Consider the following 13,649-nt stretch of genomic DNA (forward strand, 5'->3'; position numbering starts at 1 on the left):
ATGTTTTTAATTGTAGGTTTGGAAGGTACAGTCTGTTGTTCATCATGTGACTTTTTCTCGATTAAGTGCAGTAGTGATGGCAAGTCTAGTATCTTTGGGTAGAATGGTGCAATGTTCCTAATTCAGGATGTGTGAAGTCAAGGAAACTGCTGGTGTTCCTGACTGCTACCTGTGGGAATTGTGTCCAGGTGCAGCTCTTAACAGGCTGTAATGGGGAACTGGAGCTGCAGTTGGAGAACAGAGGTTCTCATCTGTGAAAATTAGAGCTTCTTGGATAAGACATAGTGAGGTGATTGTGCCTAAGAGGGTGACCACGAGGAAGGGGAGTAGGATAAGAAAGGTTTAGAAACCGCCGTGAGGGAGGGGGAAAAACAATGGACGATGGAGGACCCGGCATGGGTGGGGGGTGGGGGGGGGACTTTCTAAGCGCCCTTTACGGGCGACTATTTGCATACCTTGGAAGCAAAGAATTTCACTGACTTGTATGCATTTAATTCGGAGAGATGTGGACCAAACACGAGCAAGCTGTACTGGTGTAGATGGGGCAGCGTAGGCAGATGCGCCTGTTTCGGTGTTGTATGACTCTGGTTATTGGATTTCCTGAGACTCGTTTAGCTTTCAAAATTGTCTGAATGTGAAATTTGATCCAAATAATCTTGGTAAACTGGAATACAGTATTTATCAATAGTTCTTCCACTATGTTCTGTCCAATGCTGCAGGTTTAAATACCAATGGCAAAAATGTTAACCATTTTTTAATGACTTTTCAAAACTAGGGTATTGAAAATACATCAAGAAAGAATTTTGGTGGTGGAAATACAGACTGGGAAGAAAGATATTTGTCAAAATATGAAATCAGGTATGTATGTAGTTTGTAATAACTCCTTTGCAAGTCAATGTCCTTGTGCACTGCTTATAGAGCAGAAAGTTGATGGACAGGAAAAGAACAGTTACTGTAACAAGCCTGCAACAAGTCCCTGATGCTGGAGCAGGAGGCAGTTTCTACACACGGCATGCACCTGTCCTTTCAAATCTCCCACTGTCTTCCTTTCTTCATGCCACAATGACCCTAAACGAAAACCCAAGAGGAGGAAAATTATTCTTGCGGTTACCCTCACACAATCATGTGATCAAAAACAGCCTAGGAAATCATATGTATAGAATGCACAAAGTCATCTTCTTGCTATATGTTGTCATGTGTCTTGTCAAAAAGTTACTGAGGTCCTTCTTTAAGACCACATGTATACATCGAAGATAATGTTTTGCCTGAGATATTTATGGTATGTGAGCAAGCACTACAACAACATATTTAGCAGTCTGAAGAGGGGTCCCGACCTGAAACGTCACCTTTTCATGTTCCCCAGGGATGCTGCCTGACCTGCTGAGTAACTCCAGCATTTTGTGTCCTTTTGTGTAAACTAGTATCTGCAGTTTCTTGTTTCAACAGCATATTTAGGTTCTACAAATAATGGAAGAATCTAACTTGTTAGTGCCTCTTCTTTTCACTTATCAAAGGCTCCTGAAAGCCTCTGTGTACCGTAACTTCTAGAATTGATTTGTGACTTTATTAAAAAATGCTTAATTAAATGTGGACATCTTAACCTATTTCTCATTAACCTACACCATAATAATAATAATAATGGATGGGATTTATATAGCGCCTTTCTAATACTCAAGGCGCTTTACATCGCATTATTCATTCACTCCTCAGTCACACTCGGTGGTGGTAAGCTACTTCTGTAGCCACAGCTGCCCTGGGGCAGACTGACGGAAGCGTGGCTGCCATTCTGCGCCTACGGCCCCTCCGACCACCACCAATCACTCACACACATTCACACACAGGCAAAGGTGGGTGAAGTGTCTTGCCCAAGGACACAACGACAGTATGCACTCCAAGCGGGATTCGAACCGGTCACCTTCCGGTCGCCAGCCGAACACTTAGCCCATTGTGCCATCTGCCGTCCCACCATGAAGAATACACTTGTACTAGAAAGAGCACATTGATTGTTCATTAGATTGACTTCCAGAATGCTGAGTTAAAAAGGCAAGACATTTTGAGAACTAATGTGCTGTTCCACATGGAGTTTATAGAGTGTGAAAGCTGAAGATGTCTCCAGCAACATGACAGTCCGTCTAGCATCGTGTTACAGAAGTTCAGATTTGATTAGACACTTTCAAGGTTTATCGTTGTGAAAGAAGAAGATGATGCCTCAGTGATCAACTGCATGAGTAGGACAAAAGCTGAACTTAGGGTTAGGGAAGATGCTAGTTCCTCTTCATATACCTGGGAGGCAGATATAATTCAGTCTGGAACATGGAGGTGCTGAATGGATGGTGCCAATGTTGCCTTGTTTGCCAATGATGCCTGGTTTGCCAATGTTCGGCAAACAAGATACCAATTAATCCAAATTATAGGCCGTTTGCAGTAACAGCCTTCAGATCCGAGTAGGCATTATTAAATCAGTGTGAAGAAGGGTCTTGACCCGAAACCTTGCTCATTCCTTCTCTCCAGAGATGCTGCCTGTCCCACTGAGTTGCGCCAGCATTTTGTGTTTTTCTTCGTTATTAAATTAGCGATGTGTGTCGTTGTGTATCTTCATTATTAAATTAGCGATGTGTGTCAAGTCTTGGGGAAGTAAAAGGGCAGCAGATGGGCTGCAGCACATTGTGCTAAGATTGCTTTTCTTTAGAACAAGTCATGGGTTCAGGAAAATGTTTAATGGCCTAAGTGACAACAATTAGTGTAATAGATGCAGGGTTAAATTTATCAGCCCATGGCTGTCTGGACTGCAAAGCATTGGTAACATGCTCTCTGAATTGCTTCAGAAATGTCCACTCTGAAAACATTTCCCCTCCAAAGCGTGTTATTGTCTACACGCTGATTTGTCCTTGCGTAGGCCAATGTCTGTCAGGCAGTTGAACCTATTTCACTGTGGTATGTAGATGAGGCAAATTGAGTTATTGTAGATTAAAAGATATGCAAATAAAGAAACTTGCTGCTTGCCCTTTAAAAGGATGATTACGTAAAGGGTAGATTATTATGGAGTTACTGTAAGTATCGATCAATAATTTTGAAATGATGCTCGGTGAAAGTAGCTTTTTTTTAAATTGAGTGTTTGAATAAAATGGGATTTTTTTTTCAATTTAGTGAGACTCGTCTCGTTGAAATTATGGAATCGCTGTGTGAGAATTCTGACTTTGAATGTCATCTCATGGTGGAAACCAATGAGGAGCATATTGAACGTTGGTGGTTCATAAAGTAAGTGACTTTCTTGCTCAAGAAGGAACTGCAGATGCTGGAAAATCTAAGGTACACAAAAATGCTGGAGAAATTCAGCGGGTGCAGCAGCATCTATGGAGCGAAGGAAATAGGCAACGTTTCGGGCCGAAACCCTTCCTCAAACTGAGGAAGGGTTTCGGCCCGAAACGTTGCCTATTTCCTTCGCTCCATAGATGCTGCTGCACCCGCTGAATTTCTCCAGCATTTTTGTGTACCTTAGATTTTTGTGTACCTAAGTGACTTTCTTATTTGTTCCATTTTGTTTTTTCTTGGTAAACATGGGACAAAATATGGGAATTAATGGGATTGCTATGTGTATTATACCAGATTCTACTCTCATTTGTTCCCCTTATTTTCTCTCCTTTCTGCCTTGCCCTCTATACAATTGTGCCTCTATGTTTTGTCCACTCTTCATCTCGATATCCAATTCGTCCTAATTATAAAATATCGAAAAATGCATTCTAGCATCTGTGAATCATGTACAAAATAAGCTTGCTCTCCAATATATTCCTTCAAGCTGCAATTGATTTGACCTGGTCTCCGCCTGTCTTCTTTCATAGCCATGTCTCAGCCAGAATTGTTTACTATTATACAGGAGCAACACTTCTAGTTTGGATTCTGTCGTGATTCTTCTGTTTTAACCCTTGAGTGAAGGAATGATTGAAATCGTGCAGTTTAAGAGAAATGAACAATGTCATCTCCTGAGCTGATTGTCAGAGCATTGCAACATGCATGTGGTGCCAATCTTTATTTCCAGCTAATATTTGTCCTTTTATTATTGGTTACATTTTAATCCAATTTGCCTATGCCATCCTTTGTGGTTCTGAACTCTCCCACTTCTGAGAGTTCAAGACATTATTAAATCTTCAAATTCCTATGAGCAATGTTTAGATTTGTAGCATTTTATCCATGTTCAAACTCGGCCAGATCATATATGTATCACCATATTAGATGTTGCATACCCAGTTCAAAAGCAAATTCATTCTGCCAGACCAATGTCACTAAATAAATAGAATTTTAAAAGTTGTATTAAATATAGCACAGTTATTTATTTAGTCATTTATTTGTCCAGATCTAGTTCAGAATAGTGTTTTGTTCTATTGATGGGATTCATGAGAGTTACAAACTTGTGTGTGAATGCTCGATCTGGTCACCCATCCTGTGCTATCCTTTGACTGCACTTCCCCTTTACAACACCATGAGTCTAGTTCAGAACCTCATGGTTGCAGCTGTTTCATGAAGCACAGCACTCATGGGCAGTGACGTGATCTGTGTCAGATTTTGAGGCCTCGCCCTAAACTTCCCTCCAACTCCCCATGGTCACGCTGCAATCAAAAATGCCTTTTACTTTTTTTCCAAATGTTTCCAAGGATCAAAATTCATGAAACCATGATCTGCGCTTTCCAGTCCAGGTCAGCTGCCCCATTCTAGAAGTGGAGCGAGACATTGAGAGTGCTGGCATCAAGCCTGAGGTCATTCCTAATTTCTGCATTGCCATACGCAGGCACAGAAATCACGGATATGCTAACCTGCCCACTTGCAATTGCTGGCTAGCCTTCAGCTCATTCTTGCTCATTTTTATCCGTGAAAGGCCAGTGATTATTGTAAGTATCTTTTTGCACTTGCTGTTGTGGGCAACAGAGGACGAAGAGAGGAGGGGACATGAAGCAATTTTCACAAGGGAATTGTGCTTGCTGTTGAAATGGAAACATTTGCAGCCCTTTTGGGAAAGAGCAGAATAGATGGAACACTTTTTGGAACAAATTTAATTGTCACTTTATGCCAAAGGATTCCTGCGGTCTGATGTTTGTCAATATGATTGGTTTATATTTCAGACAAATTTAGATCCACTCATACATTTAAAGCACTCTTTTTCATCGTAGGCAGAAAGATCATTCTGATTTCTTCCACTGGTTCTGTGTGGACACAATTACAGTTTGCTGCCCCGCTGGGAGCTTTGGTGTAGACTGTGTTGGTATGTAATGAAGGTGGTATCTATCATTGGCTACAGTCTAAACATTTTTTTTTTTTTTTAAGTGCATGTTTTGCATATTGGCACAAGATTTATTTTGTGGTTTTTGATTTGCATGTTCCAATCTCTTGCTTGTATGTAGTTAAGAGGTCACCTGGTTTAATAACCGTGTTTATCAGTGTTAGTAGTGATCAATGTTTTGGTCCAGCTATTCACAATTTGTGTCAGTAGTTTGACTGAGGTGATCATTTCCACGTTGATGATACAAAACTGGGTGACACTGTAAATGGGGATGGAAACGATATAAAGAGGTTTCAAAAGGATGTAGACGAGTGATCTTATTGAAACCTAAAAGATTCTAGGAGAATAGACCAGGTGGTGCTGAGAGGATGTTTTCCCTAGTAAAAATAGTTCCTAGTGAACTTGCAAACATAATTTGACAATCCATGAATGATGAGGGCTATCTTTTCTCAAAGTTGTGAAGTCACTTTCCTCTGGGATCAGTGGAAATGAGGTACCTGAATATATTTAAAGCAGATTTTGTCAGATAACAGGGGAATCTAGAGTATGGAGAGAGAGCATGGGAAAGTGATATTGAGGCTAAGTTGGGATCAATCATAATCTTACTGAATAACGGAACAGGCTTGGGGGGCTGATTGGCCTACTCCTACACCTGTTTTTTGTGTGTGAGTGAACAAGAACTTTGCTTATGGAGCAAAATGTGGACCATTGTGAGATAATCTAATAGGGTGCACAAAATAGAAATGCTGAGTTTTTCTTTTAATGATGGCAGACTGAGTAAACGTTGATATTCAAAAGAACCTAGATATCCTTGTACACTGGTCACTGAAAGCTAACGGGGAGATGCAGCAGGAGTTAGGAAGGTAAAAGGTAGGTTGACCTATGTTCTGAGAGAGGATTTGAGGAGATGAGTCATGATGTATGACTACAAATATATATGTCTCGTCCAACAAAAAATGTCATGCTCATTGCAGAGAGAATGTAAAAGATTCACCAGATTGGTCACTAGGATGGTGGGTTTGCTGTGTTTCCCTGCTCTGTCATTCACCTGAACTCCCAACAAGCATAAATGTAATTTTTTAGCCACGTGTGATAGGATATTCCTCTTGCCTCAGGAATTGGCCCGGTGATTTGCTTTTTGATTTGCCCCCATTGACACTAGGAAGGAATACTTTATTGTCACATGTGACTAGGCACAGTGAAATACTTTGCTTGCATACACACTGTAATACACAATAGGTGCAGGAGTAGGCCATTCGGCCCCTCAAGCAGCACTGCCATTTAATGTGATCATGGCTGATCATCCACAATCAATACCCTGTTCCTGCCTCTGACTCTGCTATCTTTAAGAGCTCTATCTAACTCTTGAAAGCATCCACAGATTTACAACTCTCTGGTTGAAAAGGTTTTTCCTTATCTCCGTTCTAAATGGCCTACTCATTATTCTTAAACTATGGGCCCTGGTTCTGGACTCTCCTAACATCGGGAACATTTTTCCTGCCTCTAGTGTGTCCAATTTCTTACTAATCTTATATGTTTCAATAAGATGCCCTCTCATCCTTCTAAATTCCAGAGTATACAAGCCCAGCCGCTCCATTCTATCAACATATGACAGTCCCGCCATCCCGGGAATTAACCTTGTGAACCTACGCTGCACTCCCTCAATAGCAAGAATGTTCTTCCTCAAATTTAGAGACCAAAACTGCACAAAATACTCCAGGTGTGGTCTCACTAGGGCCCTGTACAACTGCAGAAGGCCCTGCACCTTCTGTATTATTCCCAGAAATACCTGCCATTGTTGTTCCACTGTCATTCCTGCTAGGGTATCTTTCCAGTCAACTTTGGCCAGCTCCTTCCTCATGGCTTAATAGTCCCCTTTGTTCAAATGTAATACTGACACTTCTGATTTTCCCTTCTCCCTCTCAAATTGTAGATTAAAACATCATATTGTGGTCACTACCTCCTAATGGCTCCTTTACCTTAAGGTTCCCTTACAGAATCTGGTTCATTACATAACACTAAATCCAGAATTGCCTTCTCCCTGGTAGGCTCCAGTACGTTGTTCTAAGAATCCATCTCGGAGGCACTCCACAAACTCCCTTTCTTGGGTTTTCCAAGTCTACCTGCATGATGAAATCTCCCATAACAACCGGAGCATTACCTTTGCTGAAGTTTATCAGTCTGAAGAAGGGTTTCGGCCCGAAACGTTGCCTATTTCCTTCGCTCCATAGATGCTGCTGCACCCGCTGAGTTTCTCCAGCATTTTTGTGTACCTGCCAATTTTAACTCTGGATTCAACTTGCACCCTATATCCAGGCTAATGTATGGGGCCCTGTAGATAACTCCCAATAGCATCTTTTTACCCTTACAATTTCTCAGTTCTATCCATAATGACTGTACATCTCCTGATTCTATGTATACAAACTGCCCCCCCCCCCCCCCCACCACATTGTCCAATGATCTCCGCCCACCTTCCTCATGCCAGGTCCTTCATTGTTCTTCCCCTCCCCCCCTCACGATGGTCCTCCATGCACTCATCGACCATTGACCAGAGGTTGATATATCCTTCCTCTAATAAAACTCCAGAACTGTGCACTATACTGCAGATGTGGCTCCACCAATAACTGCACAATTGCAGCAATCCTTCTCTATTTCTAAACACCAATCCTCTTGCAATTAAGGTCAACATGCCATTTGGCTTCCCAGCCAGTTGTACACCTGAATGCTTTTTACTTTGTGATTCATGCACAAGAACACCTTGCATTTTGCTCCCTTTTGATTGTAGTACATTTCTGTATCCCCCTTCGCCCAAGAGCACAACCTTGCACTCTCCAACTTAAATATTACCTGCCAAGTTTTTACCCACTCGCTGGACGATATCTATTGTAGTGTCCTAATATCCCCATTGTAACATGTCCTTCCAGCTATTTTCATGACACTGGCAAACTGGCCAGTCTTCAAGGTCATTAGTACAAATAATAAATCACAAGCATTCTCTTGTGCGTTGAAACAGAGTCCTGTTAGTTGGCTTTAGTGTGAATGCCGGTAACTGAGTAATTCCTTCAGGTTACTTAATATATGCTGCATCACATATGTGCATTTGGTGGTGATTAAAGTGTGTTGATTATCACATCTTCCACAATCGTATCCTTGACCACTTATCCTGTGTGAGCTCATGTAAATAATTGGCACCATGGTGAATTAATCAATCGTACACTTTTGGTGGATACCCCATTATGACTCTTTGGCGAAGGTTAAAATGTTGGACAGATATGTCCAGTGATTATATTGTCCAAGTGAGAGTTTGTTCCAAATGATGGTGTGTAATTTCAGGCTGTCCTGGTGGAGTGGACAGGCCCTGCAGTGGGCATGGGACTTGCAACGGTGATGGGACACGGACAGGTGATGGTTCGTGCAGCTGCACGAAGGAATACAAGGGAGAAGAATGTCTGGACTGTGCTGATGGCTACTACAGTACATTCCAGAATGAAACTCATTCACTCTGCACAGGTAAAGTTCTTCGCTTAAAAATATAATTCTCTTTCCTGCACTGCAAATGATTACACCAATGACAGCAAAAAATAGTTATCTGTTGATATGTAGATAAACACAGAAAATGCATAGTAAATAGGAATGTTTAATAGGAATCTGAGGGGTAACTTTTTCACACAACGGGTGGTGGATGTGTGGAACATGCTGCCAGATGAGGTAGTTGAGGCTGGGACTATCCCAACGTTTTAAGAAACAGTTAGACAGGTACATGGATAGGACAGGTTTGGGGGGATACGGACCATGCGCAGGCAGGTGGGACTAGTGTAGCTGGGACATTGTTGGCTGGTATGGGACAAAGGGGCTGTTTCCACACTGCATCACGATGAAGTAAGGTTAATGTAGAAATGGAATCAAGATCAATTAATTTATTGAGATGGTCTGGTTGATTCAAAATAGCTCAAAATGATTTAAACTGAATACCTTGTGGGAATATTAACCAATAATTATGCATTTAAAGCAAACAAAACGTATTGAGAATCCATGCTACTCTCAGAGGGGAAAACCATTAATATTATTTAAGAAGGAAATACTTCTATTGAAGCTCAATTTAAAGCTGCATTTAAAAAAATGGTGTAGTGAAATGCAAAAAATAATTCCAGGCGGCGGTACACAGTGGCGCAGCGGTAGAGTGCAGCGCCGGAGACCTGGGTTCGATCCTGACTACAGGTGATTCTTAGAGCAGCTTGTACTGGAGCCTACCAGGGAGAAGGCAATTTTGGATTTAGTGTTGTGTAATGAACTGGATTTGATAAGGGAACTTGAGGTTAAGGAGCCATTAGGAGGAGTAACCATAATATGATAAGTTTTAATCTACAATTTGAGAGGGAGAAGGGTAAATCGGAGATGTCAGTATTACAGTTGAGCAAAGGGGACTATGGAGCCGTGAGGGAGGAGCTGGCCAAAGTTGACTGGAAAGATACCATAGCAGGGATGACAGTGGAACAACAATGGCAGGTATTTCTGGGAATAATACAGGTACAGGATCAGTTCATTCCAAAGAGGAAGAAAGATTCCAAGGGGATTAAGGGGTGACCGTGGCTGACAAGGGAAGTCAGGGACAGTATAAAAATAAAAGAGAAGTACAACGTAGCAAAGATGAGCGGGAAGCCAGAGGATTGGGGAACGTTTCAAGAGCAACAGAAGATAACTAAAAAGGCAATACAGGGAGAAAAGATGAGGTACGAAGGTAAGCCTGCCAAGAATATAAAGGAGGATAGTAAAAGCTTCTTTAGGTATGTGAAGAAGAAGAAAAATAGTTAAGACCAAAGTTGGACCCTTGAAGACTGAAAAGGGTAAATTTATTATGGGGAACAAGGAAATGGCAGATGAGTTGAACAGGTACTTTGGATCCATCTTCACTAAGGAGGACACAAACAATCTTCCTGATGTACTAGTGGCCAGAGGATCGGGGGTGACGGAGGAACTGAAGGAAATCCATAATAGGCAGGAAATGGTGTTGGGTAGACTGATGAGACTAAAGCCTGATAAATCCCCAGGGCCTGATAGTCTGTATCCCAGGGTACTTAAGGAAATGGCTCTAGAAATTGTGGACGCATTGGTAATCATTTCTCAAATGTTCTTATAGATTCAGGATCAGTTCCTGTGGATTGGAGGGTAGCTAATGTTTTCCCACTTTTTAATAAAGGCAGGAGATGGACCAGTTAGCCTGACATCGGTGGTGGGAAAGATGCTGGAGTCAATGATAAAAGATGAAATAGCGGCACATTTGGATAGCAGTAACAGGATCGGTCCGAGTCAGCATGGATTTACAAAGGGGAAATCATGCTAGATTAATCTTCTTGAATTTTTTGAGGATGTAACTAGGAAAATGGACAAGGGAGAGCCAGTGGATGTAATGTACCTGGACTTTCAGAAAGCATTTGATAAGGTCCCACATTGGAGATTAGTGGGCAAAATTAGGGTACATGGTATTGGGGGTAGAGTGCTGACATGGATAGAAAATTGGTTGGAAGACAGGGAACAAAGAGTAGGGATTAACGGGTACCTTTCAGAATGGCAGGCAGTGACTAGTGGGGTACCGCAAGGCTCAGCAATGATTTGGATGAAGGGATTCAAAATAACTTTAGCAAATTTGCAGATGACACAAAGCTGGGTGGCAGTGGGAACTGTGAGGAGGATGCTATGAGCATGCAGGGTAACTTGGACAGATTGGGTTAGTGGGCAGATGCATGGCAGATGCAGTTTAGTGTGGATACATGTGAGGTTATCCACTTTGGTAGCAAAAACAGGAAGGCAGATTATTATCTAAATGGTGTCAAGTTAGGAAAAGGGGAAGTACAACAGGATCTGGGAGTCCTTGTTCATCAGTCAACGAAAGTAGGCATGCAGGAGCAGACATTGAAAGTAGGCATGCAGGTGCAGCAGGCAGTGAAGAAAGTGAATGGTATGTTAGCATTCATAGCAAAAGGATTTGAGTATAGGAGCAGGGAGGTTCTACTGCAGTTGTACAGGGTCTTGGTGAGACCACACCTGGAGTATTGCGTACATTTTTGGTCTAATCTGAGGAAGGACATTCTTGCCATTGAGGGAGTACAGAGAAGGTTCACCAGACTGATTCCTAGGATGTCAGGACTTTCATATGAAGAAAGACTGGATAGACTCGGCTTGTACTCGCTAGAATTTAGAAGATTGAGGGGGGATCTTATAGAAACTTACAAAATTCGTAAGGGGTTGGACAGGCTAGATGCAGGAAGATTGTTCCCGATGTAGGGGAAGTCCAGAACAAGGGGTCACAGTTTAAGGATAAAGGGGAAATCTTTTAGGACTGAGATGAGAAAAACATTTTTTACACAGAGTCGTGAATCTCTGGAATTCTCTGCCACAGAATGTAGTTGAGGCCAGTTCATTGGCTATATTTAAGAGGGAGTTAGATGTGGCCCTTGTGGCTAAAGGGATCAGGGGGTATGGAGAGAAAGCAGGTACAGTATACTGAGTTGGATGATCAGCCATGATCATATTGAATGGCGGTGCAAGCTCGAAGGGCAGAATGGCCTACTCCTGCATCTATTTTCTATGTTTCGATGTTTCTACGAGAGTACGCATGCAGGTACAGCAGGCAATGAAGAAAGCGAATGACATGTTGGCCTTCATAACAAGGGTTGAGTTTGGGAGCAAAGAGGTCCTTCTGCAGTTGTTCAGGGCCCTAGTGAGACCACACCTGGAGTATTGTGTGCAGTTTTGGTCTCCAAATTTGAGGAAGGACATTTTTGCTATTGAGGGAGTGCAGCGTAGTTTCACAAGGTTAATTCCCAGGTGGCGGGGCTGTCGTATGCTGAGAGAATGGTGCAGCTGGGCTTGTATGCTCTGGAATTTAGAAGGATGAGGGGGGATCTTATTGAATCACATAAGATTATTAAAGGTTTGGGCACGCTAAAGGCAGGAAACATGTGCCCGATGTTGGGGGAGTCCAGAACCAGGGACCACAGATTAGGAATAATGGGTAAGTCATTTAGAACAGAGATGAGGAAACACTTTTTCACACTGAGTCTGTGGAATTCTCTGCTTCAGAGGGCGGTGGAGCCCGATTCTCTGGATACTTTCAAGACAGAGCCAGATAGGGCTCTTAAAGATAGTGGAGTCGGGGGATATGGGGAGAAGGCAGGAACAGGGTACTGATTGTTGATGATCAGCCATGATCACATTGAATGGCTGTGCTGGCTCGAATGGCCGACTCCTGCATCTATTGTCTACGGGTGCTGTCTGTACGGAGTTTGTATGTTCTCCCCGTGATCTGCATGGGTTTTCTCCAAGATCTTTGGTTTCCTCCCACATTCCAAAGGTGGACAGGTTTGTAGGTTAATTGGCTTGGTAAATATAAAAATTATCCGTAGTGGGTGTCGGATAGTGTTAATGTGCGGGGATCGCTGGTCGGCGCGGACCCGGTGGACCGAAGGGCCTGTTTCCGCGCTGTATCTCGATACTAAAAAAAACAAAACTACATGTACCTAATGTTCTCGACACACTTGGGGTGATTTTAGTTTACAGATACAGCGCGGAAACAGACCGTTCGGCCTTCCGATTCCGCACCGACCAGCAATCCCTGCATATTAACACTATCCTACACACACTATGGACAATTTACCCTTATACCATATAGTGTAGATGGGCATCATCATACTCGCTGGAGTTTAGAACTTTGAGGGGGGACCTCATTTGAAACTTAAAGATAAATGAAAGGCATAGATAGAGTGGATGTGGAAAGGATGTTTTCACTGGTGAGAGAGTCTAGGACCAGAGGCCATAGCCTCAGAATTATTGGGCGCTCTTTTGAAAAGGTGAGGAGGAACTTCTTTAGTTGTAGTTATTCTGTGGAACTCATTGCCATAGAGGGCTGCGGAGGCCAAGTCAGTGTATATTTTTAAGGCAGAGATAGACAAGTTCTTGATTAGAACGTATGTCAAGGGTTATAGGGAGAAGACAGGAAAATGGGATTAGGTGGCAGAGAACAGCCATGATTGAATGGCGGAGTAGACTCAATAGATAATACTCGATGGGCAGAATGGCCTAATTCTACTCCTATAACTTGTGAACTTGTGAATATTAAAATCTTACTGCTTGGAAATACATCCAACCTCATCCAAGCTGATGATGATGCCCATCTGCACTAATCCCATTTGCTTGCATTAGGTCCATCTCCCAAAAACTTTTTCATTTGGGATCTGCCCAAATGTCTTTTTTTTAAATTAATTTATTGACATTTCTTTATGCAGTGTTGTAACTCTTGAGGATTTCCACTCCTAAAAATTGTCTTCGCAATCATACAATATCATCAAGCCTGAGATGAATAGAATTTGGGACACAAAGG

At 42.3% G+C, this 13,649-nt stretch overlaps 1 protein-coding gene across 1 annotated transcript in view; it reads left to right on the plus strand.

The window, feature by feature from the left end:
* creld2 (cysteine rich with EGF like domains 2) overlaps positions 1–13,649 on the plus strand; it is a 31,964-nt gene that overhangs the window by 2,205 nt on the left and 16,110 nt on the right. Inside the window, exons 2-5 of the mRNA XM_033039773.1 lie at positions 776–858; positions 3,148–3,258; positions 5,163–5,254; positions 8,606–8,782. Coding sequence (XP_032895664.1) covers positions 776–858; positions 3,148–3,258; positions 5,163–5,254; positions 8,606–8,782 — 463 coding nt within the window. The remainder of the gene's footprint in view (positions 1–775; positions 859–3,147; positions 3,259–5,162; positions 5,255–8,605; positions 8,783–13,649) is intronic.

The sequence above is a fragment of the Amblyraja radiata genome, chromosome 21 (genome assembly GCF_010909765.2).
Source record: "Amblyraja radiata isolate CabotCenter1 chromosome 21, sAmbRad1.1.pri, whole genome shotgun sequence".
NCBI classification, from domain to species: Eukaryota; Metazoa; Chordata; class Chondrichthyes; order Rajiformes; family Rajidae; genus Amblyraja; species Amblyraja radiata.